Consider the following 24,764-nt stretch of genomic DNA (forward strand, 5'->3'; position numbering starts at 1 on the left):
CACGCTACCATTTTTAAGATGAACTAGGCCCTGATACCCCGAGGAGAACATGATTTGATATTCAGCAAGATTTTCCTGCACATTCAGTAGTTGTAGCAATTGCTTTATACCCAAGCCTGGAGGATAACAGATGTCATAGTAAAACAGGATACCAATATGGCAGAGCCAAGAGATACCGAAACAAACAAGTGAAAGCTTTACCAAAATAAAAAATTATTTTGACCAGAATACAACAGAGTTGTTAGACCTCCCTTCAGAATGGCTGACAATGACAGGAGCGATTGCTTGGATGACAGCCTTCGAACCAATCTGCGTCCGTTGTAGTAGCGGTATCAAGTGGCAATCCTCCATTTTGTTGAGGCGCTATAGTCATGAAAAACATCACTCCAGCTAAAGTGCTTTATTCAGCATTTGTAGGATTTCAAGCAAAGTGGGGAAAAAGAAAAAACCTTCTGTCCAGGTGGATTCTGGGAGTGAAATCTTGCTTGCGTGTGTACATCTACTGTCTCGCTTTCGTTGAATATTGGCACATTATAGCGTGTGAAGTCACCCCAGAGGTATTAAGAGGACAGCTGGCGCCATTAACCGACCATCTTGAATAATTAGCTCCTAGTCGCAGATGTAGTTATTTGCACGGCACTCTCGTCTGGATAGTTTTATAATCACCTCCTCATCATAAAAAGCTCTGCCGACACATGTTTCCTTCTTCATTGTCCTCTCTGGCTCTTCAGAGGTCTCATCTTGTGACTGAATACTGTATGCATGTCCTTGAGGGGGTAAAGAGAACAGTAAAAGTCATCAGTGAAAGGAACAGTTATCGAATGGACTATTACATTTCTCATTTTATTTTAGTTATGGACTCAATGACCCTGGCCATGATGACTAATACATGAGAAGGGAATGGGGGGGGGGGATGCTTGAAGTTTCCATCTTTGTACCCTATCACAGACCGTTCTATTAAAAGGTACTGGTGAAGATTTCCATAGATCCTGAGTTAAAAGTTACATATTTAATGCGGTTGAAACAAGACATAAGTCCATCAAGTTCAACCAAGGGATAGGTGGGGACGCAAATCCCAGAAGGAAGTGAGACTCAGATTTCTACACATTTTCTTAAGCATTAATGTCATTTACTTTTAAGAATTCATCTAAACCCCTTTTAAAGAGGACCTTTCACCGATTATTACACAATGAACTAACTATACAGACATGTAGAGCGGCGCCCGGGGATCTCACTGCACTTACTATTATCCCCGGGCGCCGCTCCGTTCTCCCGCTATGCCCTCCGGTGTCTCCGCTCACTAAGTTATAGTAGGCGGAGATTCCAGTCACTAAGTTATGGTAGGCGGAGTCAGCCCTTGTTCTGCTCTAGCGCTGGCCAATCGCAGCGCAGAGCTCACAGCCTGGGAGGTTATTTTCTCCCAGGCTGTGAGCTCTGCAATGCGATTGGCCAGCGCTACAGAAGAACAAGGGCAGACTCCGCCTACCATAACTTAGTGACTGGAATCTCCGCCTACCATAACTTAGGGAACGGAGATACCGGAGGACATAGCGGGAGAACGGAACGGCGCCCGGGAATAATAGTAAGTGCAGTGAGATCCCCGGGCGCCGCTCTACATGTCTGTATAGTTAGTTCATAGTGTAATAATCGGTGAAAGGTCCTCTTTAAAACTGTCCACTGTTCCTGCTGTGACCACGTCCTGAGGAAGTCTATTCCACAGATTTACAGTAAATAAGCTTTGACACTTCTGGAGACTGAAGTTTTTCTTCTCCAGTCGGAGGCAGTGCCCCCTTGTCTTTTAAAGCATTTAACATGGAAGTTTTTCACTGTATTTTTTTGTATGGCCCATTTATATATTTGTATAGGTTAGTCATGTCCCCCTTTAGACGTCTCTTCTCAAGACTAAATAAATTCAATTCTTTTAATCTTTCTTCATAACTAAGACCCTCCAGGCCCCATATCAGTTTAGTCGCTCTCCTCTGTACTTTTTCCAGCTGCAGTGCATCCTTTCTATGGACTGGTGCCCAGAACTTGACTGCGTATTCCAGATGAGGCCGCACTAACGCTTTGTAAAGTGGTAATATTACATCCCTGCCCCGCGAGTCCATGCCTCGTTTAATGCATGACAATATCCTGGTAGCCTTAGAAGCAGCTGATTGACATTGTATGCTGTTATTCAATCTATGATCTACAAAGACACCCAAATCCTTCTCTATAAAGGACTCTCCCAGTGTTACATCCCCTAGGACATATGAAGCAGAGAGATTATTACTACCAAGATGCATACCTTTACATTTATCCACATTGAACCTCATTTCCCAAGTTGATACCCAATCACTCAGAATGTCCAAGTCAGCTTGTAGTTTATGGACATCTTCCATAGACTGCACAGTACTACATAGCATGGTGTCATCTGCTTGCTGGTTTTACTTAAAATGTGTCAGTTCAGTGAATGTTTTAACTACACGTCTGAAACCTTCTGATTTGTCCCTACAGAAATATAACTAGGACCCAAGCACACGACCGTCTTTTTGGTCCGCATCCGATCTGCTTTTTTTGCTGATCTGATGCGGTCCTATTCATTTCAATGGGAACGGAAAAAATGCAGACAGCACACCGTGTGTTATCCACATCTGTATGTCCGCTCCGCCGTCCAGCAAAAAAAAGATAAAACATGTCCTATTCTTGTCTTTTTTTAACACAGGGCAGGACAGGAAAATGCATAATGCACAAGCCAGTATGTGTGTTTTGCGGGCTGTAAAACAACTACGTTTGTGTGCATGAGGCCTAAAGGTTCTTTATATGCTGTGTTGAAGAATCCATCGGCAGAACTACCAAAGTACACCTCCGATAAATACCACTGTATAGACTTTCATCACCCATTGTCTCATGTTTAAAAAAAATACATACCACGTAGTATATTTTATGTTTCATTTTTGTACTGGATTTTTCTGTATGGAATAGCACAGTCTGCTGGATTAGCAGGATCCTGGACTAAAAGTGGGGAGCCTTTGGGGATTATACTCATCCATTGTGGATCCTATAGCATTTTGTAATTTTCCCCGCCATAAGGTGATTGCCATCTCTGGACAGATTTTCCCAGGATGGAAACGGGGTCTGAATGGATCAGTAATCTGACCAATCTCTGAGACAGAGGGAAGATTTTCCCCTGCCCCACTGACCAGTAGTTTATTGGTGATAAAGTCCCTCATGTAACCAGTTGTATAAAGATAGTGCCATCCAGGGCACAAGTGACTCATCTGCTGAACATCTTAAGATGATTTTTCCTCTATTTCCTTTTTGTTTTTTTCTGCCCTTTTTGTTAACCTCGGGTAAATTTGCTTTATAATGAGTGAATTTCTGTGGTTGAGCTCAAGCTTATTGTTAGTTTGATAATGTTTATCAAGCTGTTTATTGATTACTGCTTAAAGTTGTTGGTTATCCATTTTTATTGACGGTAAAGGCTCATTATTAAACACTGTGGCCAATCATTTTCCACTTAGAGGTTGTACATGTCTTATTTATTGAACTGCATTTTAAATAGCATGTAAGGCTATGTACACCTTCAGGGGCAATTTTTATTTATTTATTTTTATGATTGCATTTTACTCATTTTGGCTACAAATCATTTATTCAATTGGTCTTTATTAAAAATATTGAGCCGTTCTGTCACTGGTTAACTGTCTAGCTGTGTGAATCTACTTTTTACTTTCACTCTGTGCTGGTCCTCTAATAAACCTTATCTCTAAATTATTAAAAGGTCATAAACACTTATGGTTAAAGGCTATGTACAACTCTGGGGGCATTTTTTAAAATTATTGCATTGTACTCATTTTAAGCTAAAAATCATTTTTTAAATTGGTCTTTATTACAAATATGGAGCCCTTTTTTCTGTACAGGGCTGAGATGCTCTAATAGAGGGATCCGAATTTTCTCTCTTTTCCGTCCGCCAGTTAATATGACAGGCTCCTTATCTCTGCTTTCTGACATTATAAAATCTCATTATAGCTCAGTTCTTATCTTACTGATAAGAATGTGGCTTAAATAAGTGTTTATGACATCTTAGTAAATTAGAGATAAGGTTTATTAGATGACCGGCACAAAGTTGAAGTAAAAAGTACAATTCAAACAGCCAGACAGTTAACCTTTTGTGACAGAATGGCTCAATATATTTAATAAAGACCGATTTAAAATTTTTACCCTAAAATGAATAAATGCAATCAGAAAAAAAGTTTTCCTTGTACATAGCCTTTAAGCCACATTCTTATCAGTAAGATAAGAACTGAGCTATAATGAGTATTTATAAGGTCAGAGATCAGGAGCCGTCAGCTGAGCTGCCTGATGGAACAGAATGAAAATTTAGATCCTGCTACTAGAGAACCTTAAAGCTGCAGAGAGACAAGGATTCAAACTTTTTAATAAAGACCAACTAAAAAAATTATTTAGCTCAAAATAAGTACAATGCAATAATTTTAAATAATTGCCCCCAAAAGGTGTACATAGCCTTTAAGTATGACTTATTATTCCATAGTCCACACAGGCGGAAATAAAAATGCATACCTGCCTGACAGAAGCCAAAAGGACTTGTTTCCCGGCAAATAGGTCAAATGTGCAGTGAAAGCTTCAGAGAAAACCTGGGTTTTCATAATATCTGAAGCCAGTGCTATTTCTTCTGGCCTTCTACCTATGAAGATGTCTACTGTAAGTTGCCAGGGCTACAGCATGCATACATCAGGTGACAACAGCAGATCTCCATCGTGTATGATCAGATGTTATCACAGAGATCCTCAAAAACAGCAGCATTATGATAGAGGAAAGGTTCAGAGTGCGGTGACTAGTAAAATATCATTGTGCTGTTGAAGATATTGGACCTCAACACTGGACACGACACTAACTGCTCTCTGGCCAAAAAGCATGTAATTACTATTGCGAGAATCAGTCCAAGCAACATATTAGTGCAATATAATCCCTTGCCAGTACTGGCAATGAAACTTGAAGCAGGTAAAACCATTAAGCAGAACCTGTAGCAGCTACTCATTAGACTAGGCAGTGGTCTGATTAGCTTTGAGTAAACTTGACTTGTCAGTCCTAAAAAAAAAAAAAAGTTTCTGGTCTGAATGTAATCAGATTAGATCATTGTTCTAAAAGCCTGAAGCCACTATTGCTACATGACTCATTCCACCAGGGAGGATAGGATATAAGCAATACACATGGCATACAGTAAATTAAAGCAAAAGTAGCATTTATTTTGGCCACACCATAGGATGTCCTAAAATTAATATTTTGGGCATCTGCCACATTCATTATGCCGTAACAGATAAAATTAGAACAATTTGTCATTCCCTTCAAGGAAATAGTATCAAACTCTTGGACGTGTGTTACTCTGAGGGGAGAACTAATTCTCTCTCATAACCTCAAAGAAAAGCCTCAGAAGTAGAACAAAACATTTATCACAATCAGTGTTCACAATGCAACTTAAAAAGTCGTCGTTTTGGCCACATTTCTAGGGAACAGTAGTTTGCTATCATGGCTAAACCAGCAACAGATAAATTACATTGAAATGCAAAGGACTGTGCCGGGCGGCATACAATGTAAGCGGAAAAAAAAGACAGCATTTGATGCCGACTAAGCATGTTAGCGATCATGGCTGATTCAACAAGAGATAAGTGGATACAGCACAAGGGTTGAATTACGCAGTTCTCAGTTGTAGCGCTGGCTCAAGTCGTCATCCGAGTTAAATGTGGAATAAATATCCTCTATTTAAAGAAAAAGTTTTGAAGCATCATTTTTCTTCATTTACTCTTGAAACCATAACCCCTTAAAGGGGTTGCCCCACGAAAAATATTCTACAGTTTCGAAATCAGCCCCTAGATCTGAATAGTTTTGCAATTGCATGTAATTAAAAATGTAGCATAGCCACTGACTTATTCAATAAAATGTATCTGTATAGCGCAACATGCTGTTTTTTTTTCTTATTTCTTTGACCTCCTCACTGAGAAGGCCGCACATGCTCCGTTTCATCTGTCAACTGCCTCCTGAGCTGTGATAGGGAGAGCATGGACACGCCCCCCTGAGCTGTGATAGGGAGAGCTGAGACACACCCCCTTAGCTGCAGCGGAAAAGACACTCCCCTTGAGCGTTCAGCTTGATATAAATCTAGCAGAGCAATGAATGGGGAGATCTCTGGATCCATGTGAGGTAAAGGGCTGGTTCTAGCTTTGTTAGAAAGAGATTGTCATTTTTTTAGATTAGTCATGGGATACCCCCTTTGAATGGGTTTTCCAAGACTTTAATATTGATGACCTATCCTCTGGATAGGTCATCAGTATCTGATCGGTGGGGGGGGGGGGGTCCAGAGGAGATCGAGATCCTATGGGGCTAGGCATGGGTTAAAGCCTGGGGAAAAAAAAGACTTGTGTGTGGGAAGTGTGATGAGATGTCTACATGAACATCATCACTGCTGGCCAATTAATGATCTCAGCGCTGACCAGAAGCAGTGGTGACAAAAGTGACCAGCACTAGACCTGGAGCATTGTTTTTATTATTATTTTTTTAACTTCTAAATCCTGCCTAGTCTCAGAGAACCTCTTTGAAATAATCTTGTTATTTTAAAATATATTCCCATTGCCTACAAGAGCATTCAAATAGTATAGCCAGGGGGGCAAGTGGTACATGTGCCCTTAATGCCAGCATTGGTTTGCCTCTGGCACCAGCAATAATAATGGCTGGCGTATCCCTGTCTGCTTCTTCTCCTCGCAGTCACCAGTTACTGGCTGCACACTACACATCTACAGCTCCCAGCTAAAAGAGGTGGGACCAGCCCACACCCAGCAACTGTATCTAGGAGGACAGGAAATGAACCCTTTTCTCCCCATACACTGCTTTTTGGAATAAAAAGTGCACAAAGTACAATTTAACTAGTGTTGATCGCGAATATTTTTATCGCGAATGTTAATCACGAATATCGCCACTTCGAGAATTCGCGAAGATGTAGAATATAGTGCTATATATACGTATTCGCAAATATTCTAGATTTTATTTCATCTGAACCCATGATCCCTCCCTGCTTCTTGCTTGTGGGCCAATGAGAAGGCTGCAATGTCTTTGTCTGAGCTTAGCAACATCCCTAGCAACCAATAGGAAAGTTGCCTACCCCTTACTATATAAGAACCTCCCCAGCAGCCATTTTCTGTAGTTTTATGGAGTTCTGAGAGAGACTGCAATGTCATTGCTGTGCTCTGTGCTTTACTGTTTAATTACATTAGATAGTTAGTTAGTTCATATACAGTCAGGTCCATAAATATTGGGACATTGACACAATTCTAAAAATTTTGTCTCTATACACCACCACAATGGATTTGAAATGAAATAAACAAGATGTGCTTTAACTGCAGACTGTCAGCTTTAATTTGAGGGTATTTAGATCCAAATCAGGTGAACGGTGTAGGAATTACATACAACAGTTTGCATATGTGCCTCCCACTTGTTGAGGGACCAAAAGTAATGGGACAATTGGCTTCTCAGCTGTTCCATGGCCAGGTGTGTGTTATTCCCTCATTATCCCAATTACAATGAGCATATAAAAGGTCCAGAGTTCATTTTCAAGTGTGCTATTTGCATTTGGAATATGTTGCTGTCAACTCTCAAGATGAGATCCAAAGAGCTGTCACTATCAGTGAAGCAAGCCATCATTAGGCTGAAAAAACAAAACAAAGCCATCAGAGAGATAGCAAAAACATTAGAACATTAGACGTGGCCAAAACAACTGTTTGGAACATTCTTAAAAAGAAGACACGCAACGGTGAGCTCAGCAACACCAAAAGACCTGGAAGACCACAGAAAACAACTGTGGAGGATGACTGAAGAATTCTTTCCCTGGTGAAGAAAACACCCTTCACAACAGGTGGCCAGATCAAGAACACTCTCCAGGAGGTAGGTGTATGTGTGTCAAAGTCAACAATCAAGAGAAGACTTCACCAGAGTGAATACAGAGGGTTCACCACAAGATGGAAACCATTGGTGAGCCACAAAAACAGGAAGGCCAGATTAGAGTTTGCCAAACAACATCTAAAAAAGCCTTCACAGTTCTGGAACAACATCCTATGGACAGATGAGACCAAGATCAACTTGTACCAGAGTGATGGGAAGAGAAGAGTATGGAGAAGGAAAGGAACTGCTCATGATCCTAAGCATACACCTCATCAGTGAAGCATGGTGGTGGTAGTGTCATGGCGTGGGCATGTATGGCTGCCAATGGAACTGGTTCCCTTGTATTTATTGATGATGTGACCGCTGACAAAAGCAGCAGGATGAATTCTGAAGTGTTTGGGGCATTATTATCTGCTCATATTCAGCGACTGTATATATAATAGACATAGTTAGTGGGAGATAGTCAGTGTAGGTTAGATTCTGATATAGTGTAGCTGATAGGTCCTGCTGTCCATACATACATACATACATACATACTACATACATAGTGCTGTGATCTCACAAGTTCACAACAATACTTAGTGCACCAATCAGTAATATGTAGTCAGACCTGCTAAAATATGAAGTTGCACGTATTGCGCCAAAATATGTGCATCATTAATTGAAGATTTGCGCAATCGCGAATATATTGGAGCACTCTATCTGCATATAAAGCTATTATAATGTTCTGCCGTGCCAACCATTTTCTCTAGTCTCAGGAAACTTCTAGCAGCTTGAAAAATGTAGCAAAAGTCACCCACGCCTGTATTGCGCGTGCATTACGCGAATATTACATTGCCGAGTTTCGCAATCAAGAAAATAATCGCAAATTCTCTAATTCATGACAAATATTCAGCCAAATATTCGCAAAGTATCGCAAATTTGAATGTTGCCCCTGCCGCTCATCACTAAATTTAGCCCATTTAGTAGCGGAAAACTGGGCCACTGCACTAGTCAGTATGGAAATCTGATGGCGATATCATGAGGTGTTTTGGTATTATAGCTGACAGTATATATGGTTCGCACTATATGGCACTTCTATAGCTGGTACAATTATAGGGGCAATAAAATACTGTATGGGTGCTATTAGAGGTACTGGTGCAACGCTTTGAACGCTTACACTGTATGTTGCTAGAACTATTTTATAGGCACTGCATAGGCAGGAAAAACTATAGCACTTTTATGTGGTTGGAATTATTGCACCAGCACTTCTAAGTGAATGATATCTGATTATAGCTGCGCTACTATGCCAGGACTGTAGGAATAAATCTTGTCAATTTAGATTTAAATTTGTGATGCAAAGACACCAAACGGAATCTTTACCCCCAAGTGAAATATGAAAAGAGGAATCTCCCAATAAAGAAAACCATCTTGTTATTGCAACCTATTAGAACTGATCTCTTTAAGGAGATTCAGCAACCTGCCAAAGCCCCAAGTGAAAGAAAGCCTAGTACCATTTCAAAAGAGAACGGCTGATGAGTAGTGGCGTCGCTAGGGGGGGGCGAGGGGGGGCAATCGCCCCCCCTATGTTGTCCTTTGCCCCCCCGGTTGCCCCCCCGCGAATACTAATGAGCGCTTCCATTATGGAAGCGCTCATTAGAACCGAGAGACCAGGAAGTGGTGAACGCTCTGTACTCACCACTTCCTGGTCCTCGGCTGTCGGCTGTGCAGGGCTGCGCACAGCGTGAGGGCGCTCTGTGACCTCACGCTGTGCGCGCCAGTTCAGAGCACAGAGTCGACCGAGGAGAGGCAGGCGGCGTCCAGGAGCAGGAGAGGTAAGTGTTTTTTTATTTTATAAAAAAATGTGGCTGCTGGGGGCATAAGGGGGCTAATGATGAGGCATATGGGGGCTAATGGAGAGGCATATGGGGGCTAATGATGAGGCATATGGGGGCTAATGATGAGGCATATGGGGGCTAATGGAGAAGCATATGGGGGCTAATGATGAGGCATATGGGGGCTAATGATGAGGCATATGGGGGCTAATGATGAGGCATATGGGGGCTAATGATGAGGCATATGGGGGCTAATGGAGAGGCATATGGGGGCTAATGATGAGGCATATGGGGGCTAATGATGAGGCATATGGGGGCTAATGATGAGGCATATGGGGGCTAATGGAGAGGCATATGGGGGCTAATGGAGAAGCATATGGGGGCTAATGGAGAGGCATATGGGGGCTAATGGAGAGGCATATGGGGGCTAATGGAGAGGCATATGGGGGCTAATGGAGAGGCTTATGGGGGCTAATGGAGAGGCATATGGGGGCTAATGATGAGGCATATGGGGGCTAATGATGAGGCATATGGGGGCTAATGATGAGGCATATGGGGGCTAATGGAGAGGCATATGGGGGCTAATGGAGAGGCATATGGGGGCTAATGATGAGGCATATGGGGGCTAATGATGAGGCATATGGGGGCTAATGATGAGGCATATGGGGGCTAATGATGAGGCATATGGGGGCTAATGATGAGGCATATGGGGGCTAACGATGAGGCATATGGGGGCTAACGATGAGGCATATGGGGGCTAACGATGAGGCATATGGGGGCTAACGATGAGGCATATGGGGGCTAACGATGAGGCATATGGGGGCTAACGATGAGAGGCATATGTGGGCTAACGATGAGAGGCATATGTGGGCTAATGATGAGAGGCATATGGGGGCTAATGATGAGAGGCATATGGGGGCTAATGATGAGAGGCATATGGGGGCTAATGATTAGAGGCATATGGGGGCTAATGATTAGAGGCATTTGGGGGGCTAATGATGAGAGGCATTTGGGGGCTAATGATGAGAGGCAGCATATGGGGGCTAATGATGAGAGGCAGCATATGGGGGCTAATGAGAGGCATAATAACAGTGTCATCCACAGATGCCCCCATAACAGTGTGTCTTCCACAGATCCACCATAACAGTGCGCCTGCGCACTGACGAGAGACAGAAAGAAGGGGAAAGAATCCGCGGAAGCAAGCAGAGGACGGCTCAGCAGACGACTGAATGGCTTCTTTTGTAAGTAAATAGTTTTATTATAAATGTATCCCTGCATACCGCAATTCTCTCATATTTTGTAATCTTATTTATATATACTTATTTTGTTTTTGCCCCCCCATATTTGACTGTGGTATCTTTGTGCCCCCCCTATATATTATTCCTAGAGTCGCCACTGCTGATGAGACTGCGGTTTTCTAAAACTAATGAACCTTTGTACATTCTACTAATTATATTTAGTGCATTAATACAGAATAGTAACTAAGCTTTCCATGACCTGGAACAAAACTTCAGTTTGATGCCTTGAGAATGTATCATAAGACTCTGGCCAAGGCATAGTGGTTTTTGGTGCCCCCCTCTTGGACCTTATGGCTGAAATCTACTATATAACCTCAGATGTAAGAATCTTACTTGTACTGCGGTATAGCGTGTAACCATAATTTAATTCAACTGCCCTCTATAATGAGCCAGCATATTGATTTTTTTCTGGCCTAAAGAGGATGGAATAAGTAATCACTTGAAAACCTGAACAGAAATAAAGCACCTAATTCACAACACAATCTATCTGAGAGCTTCCTTGAGTCGGAAGATGTCCAAAAGCCAATGACCGTAATTTAAATGTCACAGCAGATTTTTTTTTATTAAGGGGTGGGGGGGGGGGGTAATTTTGGCAGAAAAATGACTTGCTGTAAAATCTTAACATCTGGTGAAGGACATCACAAAGATACCAAAATGTAATCTGGACCACGTACAACAAATATACTAATCTTACAAGTCTTGTCTAATCTAGAACAAAGCCCCATAATAAATTTTTTGACTGTAGCCTCTAAAAAAGTAGAGAAGACATTCTGCAGTGGGCCTCTGCCTTGGTCATCCAACCTTCACGTAAAATCTGTTTTCTCATGCTACTCTCATGGCATACTAGGATACATGGACACCATAGAGGGGGCTATCCTGCTGAAAGAACACCCTCTATTAAACAGAGCAGTGTTTCTAACAGCAGTTGCCACCTGGGCATATATTACATGGCTGGATCACTGTTCCAAGTCCCTAAGCCAGGGACTCACTATGTGCCTTGTCTGTGACCTGTCTTTGGCACACCTCTGGAGCGCTATTAAATTTTCTGAAGCAGCCCCGGCAGGGGGATGTGTGCAGTATCCCAGTGTGGCTGCACCACTTCTCACAGGGACACTGCATTCACCTGCTGCAGCAGAAACTTTATCAGGTTTTGACTGGTGCTCACTCCCAGCAGAGGGGGGTGCACCCCTCACAGTCACGCTGTTCATCAGGGCCCCAGATTAGTGCTTTTATTGGGACCCACCTACCGACCTCTATAAGTGGGTAACATGCTATCCGTATAACTGCTTTTCATTCAAGGGTGGGGGGGGGGGGGGCAACAATATCTGCTCTGCACTGCTCTCTCCACAGAGCAGTGCGGTGTATCTGCTTATGTTACCATTATATCCAGGCAGGCTTTATCTTCCCTGTTCTACTCCTGGCAGACAGAGGAATACACCACTCAACAAATCACTACTCTTTTATGGTAAATGCACTTCCCCTACTTTACAACCATGTCGAATGTCTCCAGGAAAACATGGCTTCATTAGTGAACTAGCAAATACACAAAAATGATACAATCTACATAAAATGAGTATTTTTGGACAATTCTGCTGGGAACTGGAAGCTTGTGAGACACCACCAAAAACATATACTTTTTGAAGATTCTCTAGGTACTGGTACATTGCCAAGTGATTGGCGCAAGGCAAATGTGGTGCCCATATTCAAAAAAGGATCTAGGTCCTCCACAGGTAATTATAGACCAGTTAGTTTAACTTCTGTTGTGGGAAAAATGTCTGAAGGACTCTTAAGGGACTACAGTTGCAAGAAAAAGTATGTGAACCCTTTGGAATGATATGGATTTTTGCACAAATTGGTCATAAAATGTGATCTGATCTTCATCTAAATCACAACAATAGACAATCACAGTCTGCTTAAACTAATAACACACAAATAATTAAATGTTACCATGTTTTTATTGAACACACCATGTAAACATTCACAGTGCAGGTGGAAAAAATATGTGAACTAATGACATCTCAAAGAGCTAATTGGAGTGAGGTGTCAGCCAACTGGAGTCCAATCAATGAGATGAGGTTAGAGATGTTGGTTACAGCTGCCCTGCCCTATAAAAAAACACACACCAGTTCTGGGTTTGATTTTCACAATAAGCATTGCCTGATGTGAATGATGTCTCGCACAAAAGAGCTCTCAGAAGACCTATGATTAAGAATTGTCAACTTGCATAAAGCTGAAAAGGGTTATAAAAGTATATCCAAAAGCCTTGCTGTTAATCAGTCCACGGTAAGACAAATTGTCTATAAGTGGAGAAAGTTCAGCCCTGCTGCTACTCTCCCTAGGAGTGGCCGTCTTGTAAAGATGACTGCAAGAGCAGAGCGCAGACTGTTAAATGAGGTGAAGAAGAATCCTAGAGTGTCAGCTAAAGACTTCCAAAAGTCTCTGGCATATGCTAACATCCCTGTTAGCGAATCTACGATACGTAAAACACTAAACAAGAATGGATTTAATCAGAGGATACCACAGAGGAAGCCACTGCTGTCCCAAAAAACATTGTTGCACATTTACAGTTTGCACAAGAGCACCTGGATGTTCCACAGCAGTACTGGCAAAATATTCTGTGGACAGGTGAAACCAAAGTTGAGTTGTTTGGAAGAAACACACAACACTATGTGTGGAGAAAAAGAGGCACAGCACACCAACATCAAAACCTCATCCCAACTGTGAAGTATGGTGGTGGGGGCATCATGGTTTGGGGCTGCTTTGCTGCGTCAGGGCCTGGAAGGATTGCTATCATGAAAGGAAAAATGAATTCCCAAGTTTATCAAGACATTTTACAGTAGAACTTAAGGCCATCTGTCCACCAGCTGAAGCTCAACAGAAGATGGATGTTGCAACAGGACAACGACGCAAAGAATAGAAGTAAATCAAGAACAGAATGGCTTAAACGGAAGAAAATACGCCTTCTGGCCCAGTCAGAGTCCTGACCTCAACCCAATTGAGATGCTGTGGCATGACCTCAAGAAAGCGATTCACACCAGACATCCCAAGAATATTGCTGAGCTGAAACAGTTCTGTAAAGAGGAATGGTCAAGAATTACTCCTGACCGTTGTGCACATCTGATCTGCAACTACAGGAAACGTTTGGTTGAAGTTATTGCTGCCAAAGGAGGTTCAACCAGTTATTAAATCCAAGGGTTCACATACTTTTTCCACCTGCACTGTGAATGTTTACATGGTGTGTTCAATAAAAACATGGTAACATTTAATTCTTTGTGTGTTATTAGTTTAAGCAGACTGTGATTGTCTATTGTTGTGACTTAGATGAAGATCAGATCACATTTTATGACCAATTTGTGCAGAAATCCATATCATTCTAAAGGGTTAGGCCCCTTTCACACGAGTATTCCGCGCGGATGCGATGCGGGAGGTGAACGCATTGCACCCGCACTGAATACTGACCCATTCATTTCTATGGGGCTGTTTCACATGAGCGGTGATTTTCACGCATCACTTGTGCGTTGCGTGAAAATCGCAGCATGCTCCTCTTTGTGCGTTTTTCATGCAACGCAGGCCCCATAGAAGTGAATGGGGTTGCGTGAAAATCGCAAGCATCCGCAAGCAAGTGCGGATGCGGTGCGATTTTCACGCACGGTTGCTAGGAGACGATCGGGATGGAGACCCGATCATTATTATTTTCCCTTATAACATGGTTATAAGGGAAAATAATAGCATTCTGAATACAGAATGCATAGTAAAACAGCGCTGGAGGGGTTAAAAAAATTAAAAATAATAATTTAACTCACCTTAATCCACTTGATCGCGTAGCCCGGCATCTCCTTCTGTCTCCTTTGTTGAATAGGACCTGTGGTGAGCATTAAGTACAGTTACAGGACCTTTGATGGCGTCACTCCGGTCATCACATGGTACGTCACATGATCTTTTACCATGGTGATGGATCATGTGATGACCGGAGTGACGTCATCAAAGGTCCTGGAATGAATGCTCACCACAGGTCCTGTTCAGCACAGAAGGAGACAGACGAGATGCCGGCAGCGCCAGCAAGTGGACTAAGGTGAGTTAAAAAAAAATGTTAAATTTTTTTTAACCCCTCCAGCGCTATTGTACTATGCATTCTGTATTCAGAATGCTATTATTTTCCCTTATAACCATGTTTTTATAATTCCTAAATGCTATCTTTTTGTTTTTAATGATTTTGGCCACTTCTGCTGAGTACCACAGTGGTCTCTTCCTTTTTTTTTGCTTTTACTGACAAGCCTAATGCAATTTTCTGTTGCCTTCAATAGTGCCACTTTTAAGTAGTCCCATTTCTCTTGCAAGTAGTCCCATTTCTCTTCACATACTTTTTCTTGCAACTGTATATACAGGAGTATGTGCCTATAAATAATATTATAAGTGATAACCAACATGGGTTTACCAAGGACAGAAGTTGTCAGACTAACCTGATATGTTTTTATGAGGAGGTGAGTAGAAGCCTGGGACATATGTCCTAGGGGATGTAACACTGGGGGAGTTACTTGTAGAGAACGATTTGGGTGTCTTTGTAGATCATAGATTGAATAACAGCATACAATGTCAATCTGCTGCTTCTAAGGCCACCAGGATATTGTCGTGCATTAAACGAGGCATGGATTCGCGGGGCAGGGATGTAATATTACCACTTTACAAAGCGTTAGTGCGGCCTCATCTGAAATATGCAGTTCAGTTCTGGGCACCAGTCAATAGATAGGATGCACTGCAGCTGGAAAAAGTACAGAGGAGAGTGACTAAACTGATAAGGGGCATGGAGGGTCTTCGTTATGAAGAAAGATTGAAGGGGTTGTCTGGGTTCAGAGCTGAACCCAGACATACCCATAATTTCACACAGGCAGCACCGCCTGACATGAGCATTTGAGCAGTTCATGCTCTGATGCTCTCCCTTGCCCTGTGCAGAATCACACAGGGCAAGGGCGCTTTTATTTATTATAACACATTGCCGGGCAGAGGCTTCCGCCCATTAGTGTGTTCTGTGACATCACCGGCTCTGAAGGGCGGGCTTTAGCGCTGCCCTAGCTGTTTTACAGGTCAGGGCAGCGCTAAAGCCCGCCCATCAGTGCCGGTGACTTCATAGGGCTCACTGCTGGGCAGAAGACTCTGCCTGGCAGCCTGAAGGAGAGCCCGGTTCGTCACCGGAACTCCACAAAATGCCTTTGCCCTGTGCGATTCAGCGCAGGGCAAAGGAGAGCATTGGGGCATGAACTGCCTGGGTGAACCCCTTTAAAAGAATTGAATTTATTTAGTCTTGAGAAGAGACATCTAAGGGGGGACATGATCAACCTATACAAATATATAAATGGGCCATACAAAAAATACGGAGAAAAACTGTTCCATGTGTTGTGGAAATTTTATTATGCAGACATTTTATCTTAGGATGTGTGTGTGTTTTTATAGATTGTCATCTGTCTCCTTGTGTCGGATTTGGCCAAAGAACGCTCTAGAAGAGGGTACTTGGGTTTAATCGGGACCAGTGGTAAAACCGTCAGTATGAAAACCTTCTCATGGGCTTGGAGACGTGTTCTCAGTGTGTAGGGGGGCTTTTGCCGGTTTGTGAGCACTAAGTGCAATGCACTAGGCTTCTTCCCTTCAAATGTCTATACACATTAGAGAAGTGAAGTCTGCATAACGAGAGATACACATTATACTTCTGCTGCGGCTTCGCTATCCCTTTCTGGATACATATCTGCTTTTAAGACATGCATATCTGCCTTGTCGATATACTCGTACCGTATACTGACAATAGCCGTAGCAATGTCTTGCAGATAATCTCAAACCTATAAGAACCAGTAGAATGATCTTCACTAGATACTGGTCGCTTTGAGCAGTATTGAATGAGGTCCATGCTGACAGTGATGGTGGATGGGCGGCCACCTGGCTGGTCAGACAATGGACATGACTCATCCTTCCTTATACAGGTGTGTGCATTGTCTGTCCAGCCACATTGATGCCCTTCCCTGTCCTTTGACATGTCATCACTTCCTGTATGTCATCACTTCCTGTATCCTTGTCTTGGGCCAGCCCCTTTTACACCTTTTGTGAGTAAATAAAAGAGACAGACTGGGCAGGGAGGAGAGGAGTTGCTCAGAATTCAAGATGGTAACACCTCGGTCTGGCTCTGACTGCGGCTGAGGGAAAAGGGGTTTACATTTCCTTACACAAAGATATTGGAGAGCAAATTACAACTATTAATATTTCTACAACACATGTAAAATGCCCTCAAAAGACAAGGGGGCACTGCCTCCGACTGTAGAAGAATAAGTTCAGTCTCCAGAAGCATCAAAGCTTCTTTACTGTAAGAACTGTGAATCTGTGGAATAGACTTCCTCAGGACGTGGTCACAGCAGGAACAGTGGACAGTTTTAAAAAGGGTTTAGATGAATTCTAAACAACATTAATGCTTATGAAAACGTGTAGAAATCTGAGTCTCATTTCCTTCTGGGATTCGCATCCCCACCTATCCCTTGGTCAAACTTGATGGACGTATGTCTTTTTTCAACCGTATTAACCCAGCTGAGCTTCTAAAATGTAGTTTACTGTATAGTATTTGACAAATAACACTTCCCAGACACAAATCACCAGAGCACCCTATGTGCAACTTATGCAGCTATGAAATCCAACTCTGGACAATAATACAGGCTCAGAAAAAGATTGATATACAATTCTGATAAAAATAAAAAAATAAAAAAAAGAGCAATGAATTTATATACTGTAGCTGAGCAATCGTTTGTGTACATTCACTCAGTATGTAAACTGACTATACTCAGAAATCATGTCCCTGACTCATACATATACTTTTCACTTTACAAAAGTATCGTGGACATACCTCTTAAAGGGAACCTGTCATCACCTTTATGCTGCCCATACTAAAGGCAGAATAAAGTAGAGACAGGTAAGTTGATTGCAGCAGTCCGTCATTTATAAGTTAAAAGTAAGTGATTGCCGAAAACCAACATCACAATCATGGCAGACTTGGACTGGAAAAGAGTCACGGCCACCTGAGAAGAGTCCTGGTTATTCATAAATTCCTGCTCTCCTGCCCACCTGCTGATGACTGACAGCCTTACCCCTAGTTTTCTCCCTTTCTCTCTAGGAGAGAACTGCCAATCATCAGCAGATGGGTGAGAGTGCAGGAGATTATGAATAACCAGGACTCTTCTCAGGTAGATTTGACTCTTTTCAAGGCCTGGGCTGCAATGATTATGATGCTGGTTCTCAGAAGCCACTTACTATTAGCTCATGAGTGACACATCAATGAAATCAGCATTTCTGCCCTCACTGAGGGCAGCATAAAGTTGATGACAGGTTCCCTATAACCCCTTAGGGACCTATGACGTATTGGTACGGCATGGTTCCCGCGTCCTTAAGAACCCATGACGTACGTCATGTGTTGTTCCGATCACCGCCGCCCGGCGGGCGGTGATCGGAACAAGGCGCCTGCTCAAATCATTGAACAGGCACCTCGGCTAAATGCGCGGGGGGGTCCCGTGAGACTTAACATTTTCTTTAAACAAACACCTATTTTATTTTCATTCCTAGAACAATAAAGGCGGATTTTGCCAAAGGCTGTTACCTCAAAACACTCTTTATTGGATACTGAATGTACATTATTCTGCCTGCATAATGCCAGATAAGAAGACACGGGGTCCATTGTTACTGAAATGTCAAGTGAGACTGATGTAGGATGTTCCCTGAGCTTCACACACATTTTTTGCAGCAGTCTGATGGTTCTGCAATTTAAATGGTTGATAAGTATGTGAATGAAGATCATACGAGGAGATGGATTGGGCTGGAGGGGAAGTAATGACAATGCAAAACTTTTATAAATGCAAATATATCAGTATCTTAGTGAAAGTGACAAGCAGCATACTTATTTATCTATGCCTACCATGCATGTTTTCTATGGAGCACCCATCTCGCCTAAGCTGCTTTACAGCAAAGACATGGGCCACGGACAGAATAGACTGGAGGGGACTAATTGACTTCTACTGGAGTTTTATAGACATGCTCTGTGACCAGCGCAGAGACCATTGTGCAGGGATGGGGAGTAGATAGCTGGGACCTCACATTCTGTGAATAGTGGATTCTGTGTTATCTATATGTAACGCCCCAGAGGTGCATTACGACTTCTGCACCCTGCTACTGTCTCCTATGGTTAACCTCATGTTATCACACCTTTTTATTTCCAAGTGCTGCAAAATGTGTATTTATATTTCCTATTCTGTAACTGTTACGTGTAATATGCCTGGTTCAACAGCAGGTGGCAGCAAACATGGCAGAGCTACAGGTAGCTAGAGTGGAACCTTCCATTCCATTCTAACCCCCCTCTGTGGTGTAGTGGGCGTTTTCCCACTTGCTGCAGGGAGGGAGGAGTTTAGCTCACAGTAAGTTGCAGTTACCCCCTGGTATGGGAAGGAAGCAGGTGCACATCCCTGTTGGACGAGCCCTGTATAGGCCAGCTGGAGCACCTTCAGCTCAGCTGGATATGGAGGCAGAAGCCTGAAGCCTCAGAGACCAGGAGTAAAGTTTTCCCTGGACCAGTTTAGAGACAGACCAGACTACAAGAGAGAAGTACAGCACCCACAGAAAGCTAAATTATACAGCTACCCTGTCCACAGTTAACGCCAAAGCCTGCTGGAACAAAGACAAAGCCTTAAATTGTTTGGAGAAACGTTCATGCAAAGTAAAGCTGTTATCAACTTCATCACAAGGTCTGGACTCAATTTATTTCATCATTCTCTTCATCAACTACCCCCTTTGCTCTGCTTCAGACGACAACGCCTGGGGTCCAACGTATCCAGGTAGGAGCACCGCGACACGTGCATAAAACATTAAAGGGACATTATAGGCTACCCTACACCACTATGGCATTCCTACACCTGGATACCAACCCCTATATCACTAAAAAGGGCTCTGTGCTCTTGTTGCTTCACTGCAACTGGCGTCACGAAAAACAAATACACTTATCTCATCTGAAAGGGACCCCTTGCCGCTGGCGTGCGTCGCATATACAAAAGGTCAATGCGACAATATTGAGATGACCATTGAATAGTGATCTGTACAGAACAGTAAATCTCAACATATTGTAAGGCTTAGAGGCTGGTCTGAAAAACTGCAGGATTTTAGGAGTTTTTTAATACATATTTTTTAAATATAAATATTGAAATTGAAAAGAAATCACAACATTTCAAAAAAATAAAAAATATGTTTAATTTAACAAGTTGATTTAAACAACAGGTCATTTTCTGATGTGACAAAGGCAATTTAGACTCTCTTCTATTAGTCAAATCACTGTACTGCTACAAAAAGACAGCTTTCATTGTGCAGACCACCCTGTAACCCTGTATCAGGTGGTCACCTTCAACAGATGGCCTGTGCGGTTCACATCTGAGTCTGAGGCTCAATTAGGACCTTCCATTGCAGGTTACGGAAAATCAGGTGGGACAAACAAAATACCACATCATGCAGCAATATTTTCCCCATCAAATCAAACACCACTGTAAGTCACCATTCACTGTGTGATGGATCCAGCACCGCCCTGTGGTATCTGTTAATGGATGTGAACAGAGCCTAACACTACACTTCCTTGGCTGTGCTGTAGCTTTCCTTGGTGATAATAGGATCCAGGCAATCGGTGTATGGATGGCGGAACTGTCACAAAAATGACGATTAGCCTACTCTTTTATGTCCTACTTTGCTGCTTTTACAACATAGTACTGTACATAGAGGCACATAGAACTTCTCAGTAGTGCAGCAATAAAGTTTTTGCAAAGGTTGCAAAAGTACCACCTTTCTGCCCTCGGACGCCCTTATATAAAATAACGAGATGGTGAAGAAGCACAATAAAATTTAATGCAGGTTGCAAAATGCAGTCATACTGCATGATGCCATTTTACAGAGTCGTGGGATATACTGGCTTCTTCCGCACTGAAAACTCTGTGCTTCCAGTCACTCCTTTACACCTTTTCTCCTTCCATCCTTCAACGGGATTACCAATAGTAAAATATCTGCCCCCCATGATGAGCAATTTATCTGAAGAACTGTTATGGTGGGGGTTACACGCAGAGAGGAGCAGCTGATTATTGGGAAGGAAGAGTTCCTTCCCGGCAGTCGGCTGCTAGTTAATGGAGGTGAAGAGCTGCATTTACATGCAGAGATCGCCTCCACAGTATGAGGTCGCTATTGCCATCGCTCGTCCTCATACAGCTGCATTGTTTCTGGGCAGCAGGTCGCTGTTTAAACAGCACGATCTGCTGCCCAGAAATTATATTTTACTTGTCTGCAGGAATGACCGTTTCACCCGATGAGCGAGCATTTCACTCGTTCATCGGGCGATCGGCTGCACCTTTAGAAGGCAAATTGTCGGAAATGATCATTGGCAGGAACATTCATCCCCCGATAAGCCCGACTAGAGGGCAACAGAAAAATATTGACTACAATGTGCACGTTGTAGTTTCCATTTAAAATGAAGGCCATGGTGCTTTGCCGAATTCAAATAGCGCCCACAAGACCCCTTTGACTTACAATGGGGCCCTACTGGTTGCTGCCAAGGTAACTGTAGTTTCAGTGGGCAGAATAGGGCTGCATGCAACTAAACTGACGTTCTTATTGGAGCCCCTGATGCAGGCTGTGTACCTACAAGTGAATTTTACAAAAATGACAATAATCATTGTAGGAGCTCTTATCCCGATGCAGGAACCTACCTTTATTGCATGTTTTTCTCCTTCTTTTTAGCTTCGGTCACAGTTCTTCCAAAACAGATGAGCAGGAATTATTCCCTCCCTAAGGAGGACACGTCTCCTTGTACATGTCCATCTTAGGGCTTGCACGTCACAGCAGAGGAGAACCCAGATATGTAGTGTAAAAGTCAAAGACTTTCACAGTGTTGGTTTGCATAAATTAAAAATAAAGATAAGCATGAATAAAGGAAAATATAATAAAAAGTTAATCTTTAAAAAAAATGATTGTTCATTGAGGTAGTATTGTGTTATATCACTGTCTCTTAGCAGTTTTTACTAAACAGAACTTTCATCCAACTTCTCAACCAGTTGCGTATGTTTCCTCTTCTCCAGGATCTTGCTGAGCTCCTCTGTGAAGGAATTATACAATGGTGAGCTTGCCTCATCATTTTGTCTTAGAAGCATATAACTATTCCCATTCATTTTCCTTAGCATGTTGGGAAGCGTGCTGATCCCATTGGTGAACTCTGAAGGTAGAGGAGGTGGTGGCGGTGGAGGAGGAGGGTTTAGTTTGCTTGGAGGACAAGTTGGTGCCTCGCCAGGAATAATTTGGAGACAGCCATCAGAATAATTGTTCATCTCTTCTGACTTTCCTTGGAAGTTTGAGGATACGGTCTGAAGCTCTACGGCATTTTTTCTGGAGTTGGTGGTGCTGTATTTGCCTTTTCGTTTCTGCTGGCAGGATACGGAGACTAAGACAATAGTTAGAACAAGGCATAGCCCACCAAGGACAGTAATTATGGAAATGTACACAAACTCCAACTTGGAAGAGGCTTGTGGTGCCGCTGTTGGCAACTGGACAATGGGCGTAGGTTCAGAGTAGATCTTCCCTTTTGGTAGCTCCAACAAAACACTGACATTATATGAAGTCACTAAGCCCTGTAAGCCATTTTCTTCAGAATAACAGCTATATTCTCCACTATGCTCTAGAAGAGCATCAGTGATGAGAAGTCCATCGATACCCACTCTAAGATGAGAGTCATCACTATCCAATGGGTCTGAGCCATTGACAAACCATTGCGGCTTAGCCAAATTAGACTGAAAGTCACACTGCAGGAGAACATCGTCGCCTTTCAAAATTGTCCGCATTTTCTTCATAGGAGGAACTGAAAAAACAAAGGTTAAGTATAATTAAAGCAAAGACCGCGGTTAAAAAGACACAAAATGTCACAATATATTAATAGGCTTGAGATGGAAAAGAATCAATAAAAGGTCTACTGAGCCGATATAGATATATATATATTTACTGCTCGATGAAGCACAAAGAACGAGTTTTCACTCTCCCTCCTGCTCTTTACCTCCCTTCTACTCAGTCTAATATTGATTTGTCAGGTTAGATTCTGAAAATCCAAGATGATAAATTCTGAGCTCCAGGTTCGTGCAATGAATATTAATACTGAGCACGGATATTGAAAGTATAAGCGGAGATGAGCTCTCAATACAAGGGATCTCTAAAATGAGATTCCAGGGTCATAATGATCACCTAGAAATGTCCGTTCTGAATCACATTTCAAGGTCACGAGCCCCCTCTAGCTCTATGCAGGGTCCTGCTGTGCCAAAATATCCTTGGCACAGGGTATTTCCCAAAATGAGCTCTGGGTCTGACAGTGTATAAATAAATGTATTCCCCAAAACTACATGTGTACCCTCACCGATTAGAATGGACCAGCACTTTAACTTAAAGGGGAAGTTCAGTCAAAATGACCTTCAGATATGTCAGATACTTCTGCAAAGATCATATTGATGAAGGTTTTAATCTCAGACACCAATGATTTCCAGAATGAAACGGCTCTATACAAACCCCTTTGCAACCCCCAGGGACATCCGTTACTGAAATTTAACAAAAAACAGTGTTAAAGGGGTTGTCCCAAAAATATTCAGCAGTTTTCAAACCGGCACCTGGATCTGAATACTTTTGTAATTGCATGTAAATAAAAATGTATTATAGCGAGTGAGTTATTCAATTAAATGGGTTATCCCCTGGTTATTGTAAAAAATTAAAACCAGACATCATATAGGACATGACAATCTCTTTCTACCAAACACAGAACCAGCGCATGGATTCCTGAGATCTCCCCATTCATTGCTCCAATCACTCTGCTAGATTTATATTAAGCTGGCAGCTCAGGGGGCGTGTCTTTTCTGCTGCAGCTCAGGGGGCGTGTCTTTTCTGCTGCAGCTCAGGGGGCGTGTCTTTTCTGCTGCAGCTCAGGGGGCGTGTCTTTTCTGCTGCAGCTCAGGGGGCGTGTCTTTTCTGCTGCAGCTCAGGAGGCGTGTCTTTTCTGCTGCAGCTCAGGGGGCGTGTCTTTTCTGCTGCAGCGCTCTCCCCATCATAGCTCAGGAGGCAGGTGAAAGATGAAACTGAGCCGGACAAAGAAATACAACAAACAGCAGGTGGCGCTATACAGATACATTTTATTGGATAACTTGGTGGCTATGCAAAATTTTTAATCACATGCAATTGCAAAAGTATTCAGATCCAGGTGCTGGTTTAAAAAATGTTGAATATGCTTTGTGACACAACCCCTTTAACCTCTTCAGGACACAGGGCGTATCGGTACGCCCTGATGTCCTGGTACTTAAGGAACGTAACCCGGTGCCTGCTCAAATCATTGAGCAGGCACCTTGGCAAAATGCGCGGGGGGGGGCCCGGGAACCCCCCCCCCCCCCCGTGTCGGCGATCTCCGCAAACCGCAGGTCAATTCAGACCTGCTGTTTGCGGCTTTTACCTATTGCGGTGGCAGCGGGCGGCGATGCCATCGGGTCCCCATGCGGCTGTAGGGGGGACCTGATGGCATGGAAGGCAGCGCGCTGCCTTCCGGTGACGAGCCTGTGAGATCCAGCCCCCTGGATCTCACAGGCCGGAAGCTGTATGAGTAATACACACAGTATTACTCATACAGCCAATGCATTCCAATACAGAAGTATTGGAA

At 42.9% G+C, this 24,764-nt stretch overlaps 1 protein-coding gene across 1 annotated transcript in view; it reads right to left on the reverse strand.

The window, feature by feature from the left end:
• Window positions 1–385: 385 nt before the first annotated feature.
• SEMA4G (semaphorin 4G) overlaps window positions 386–24,764 on the reverse strand; it is a 209,045-nt gene continuing 184,666 nt past the window's right edge. The window contains exons 15-16 of the mRNA XM_040438633.1: window positions 21,796–22,937; window positions 386–767 (exon numbers count right to left, since the gene is read on the reverse strand). Coding sequence (XP_040294567.1) covers window positions 22,108–22,937 — 830 coding nt within the window. The 3' untranslated portion in view covers window positions 386–767; window positions 21,796–22,107. The remainder of the gene's footprint in view (window positions 768–21,795; window positions 22,938–24,764) is intronic.

Source organism: Bufo bufo, chromosome 6 (genome assembly GCF_905171765.1).
Source record: "Bufo bufo chromosome 6, aBufBuf1.1, whole genome shotgun sequence".
Classification (NCBI taxonomy): domain Eukaryota; kingdom Metazoa; phylum Chordata; class Amphibia; order Anura; family Bufonidae; genus Bufo; species Bufo bufo.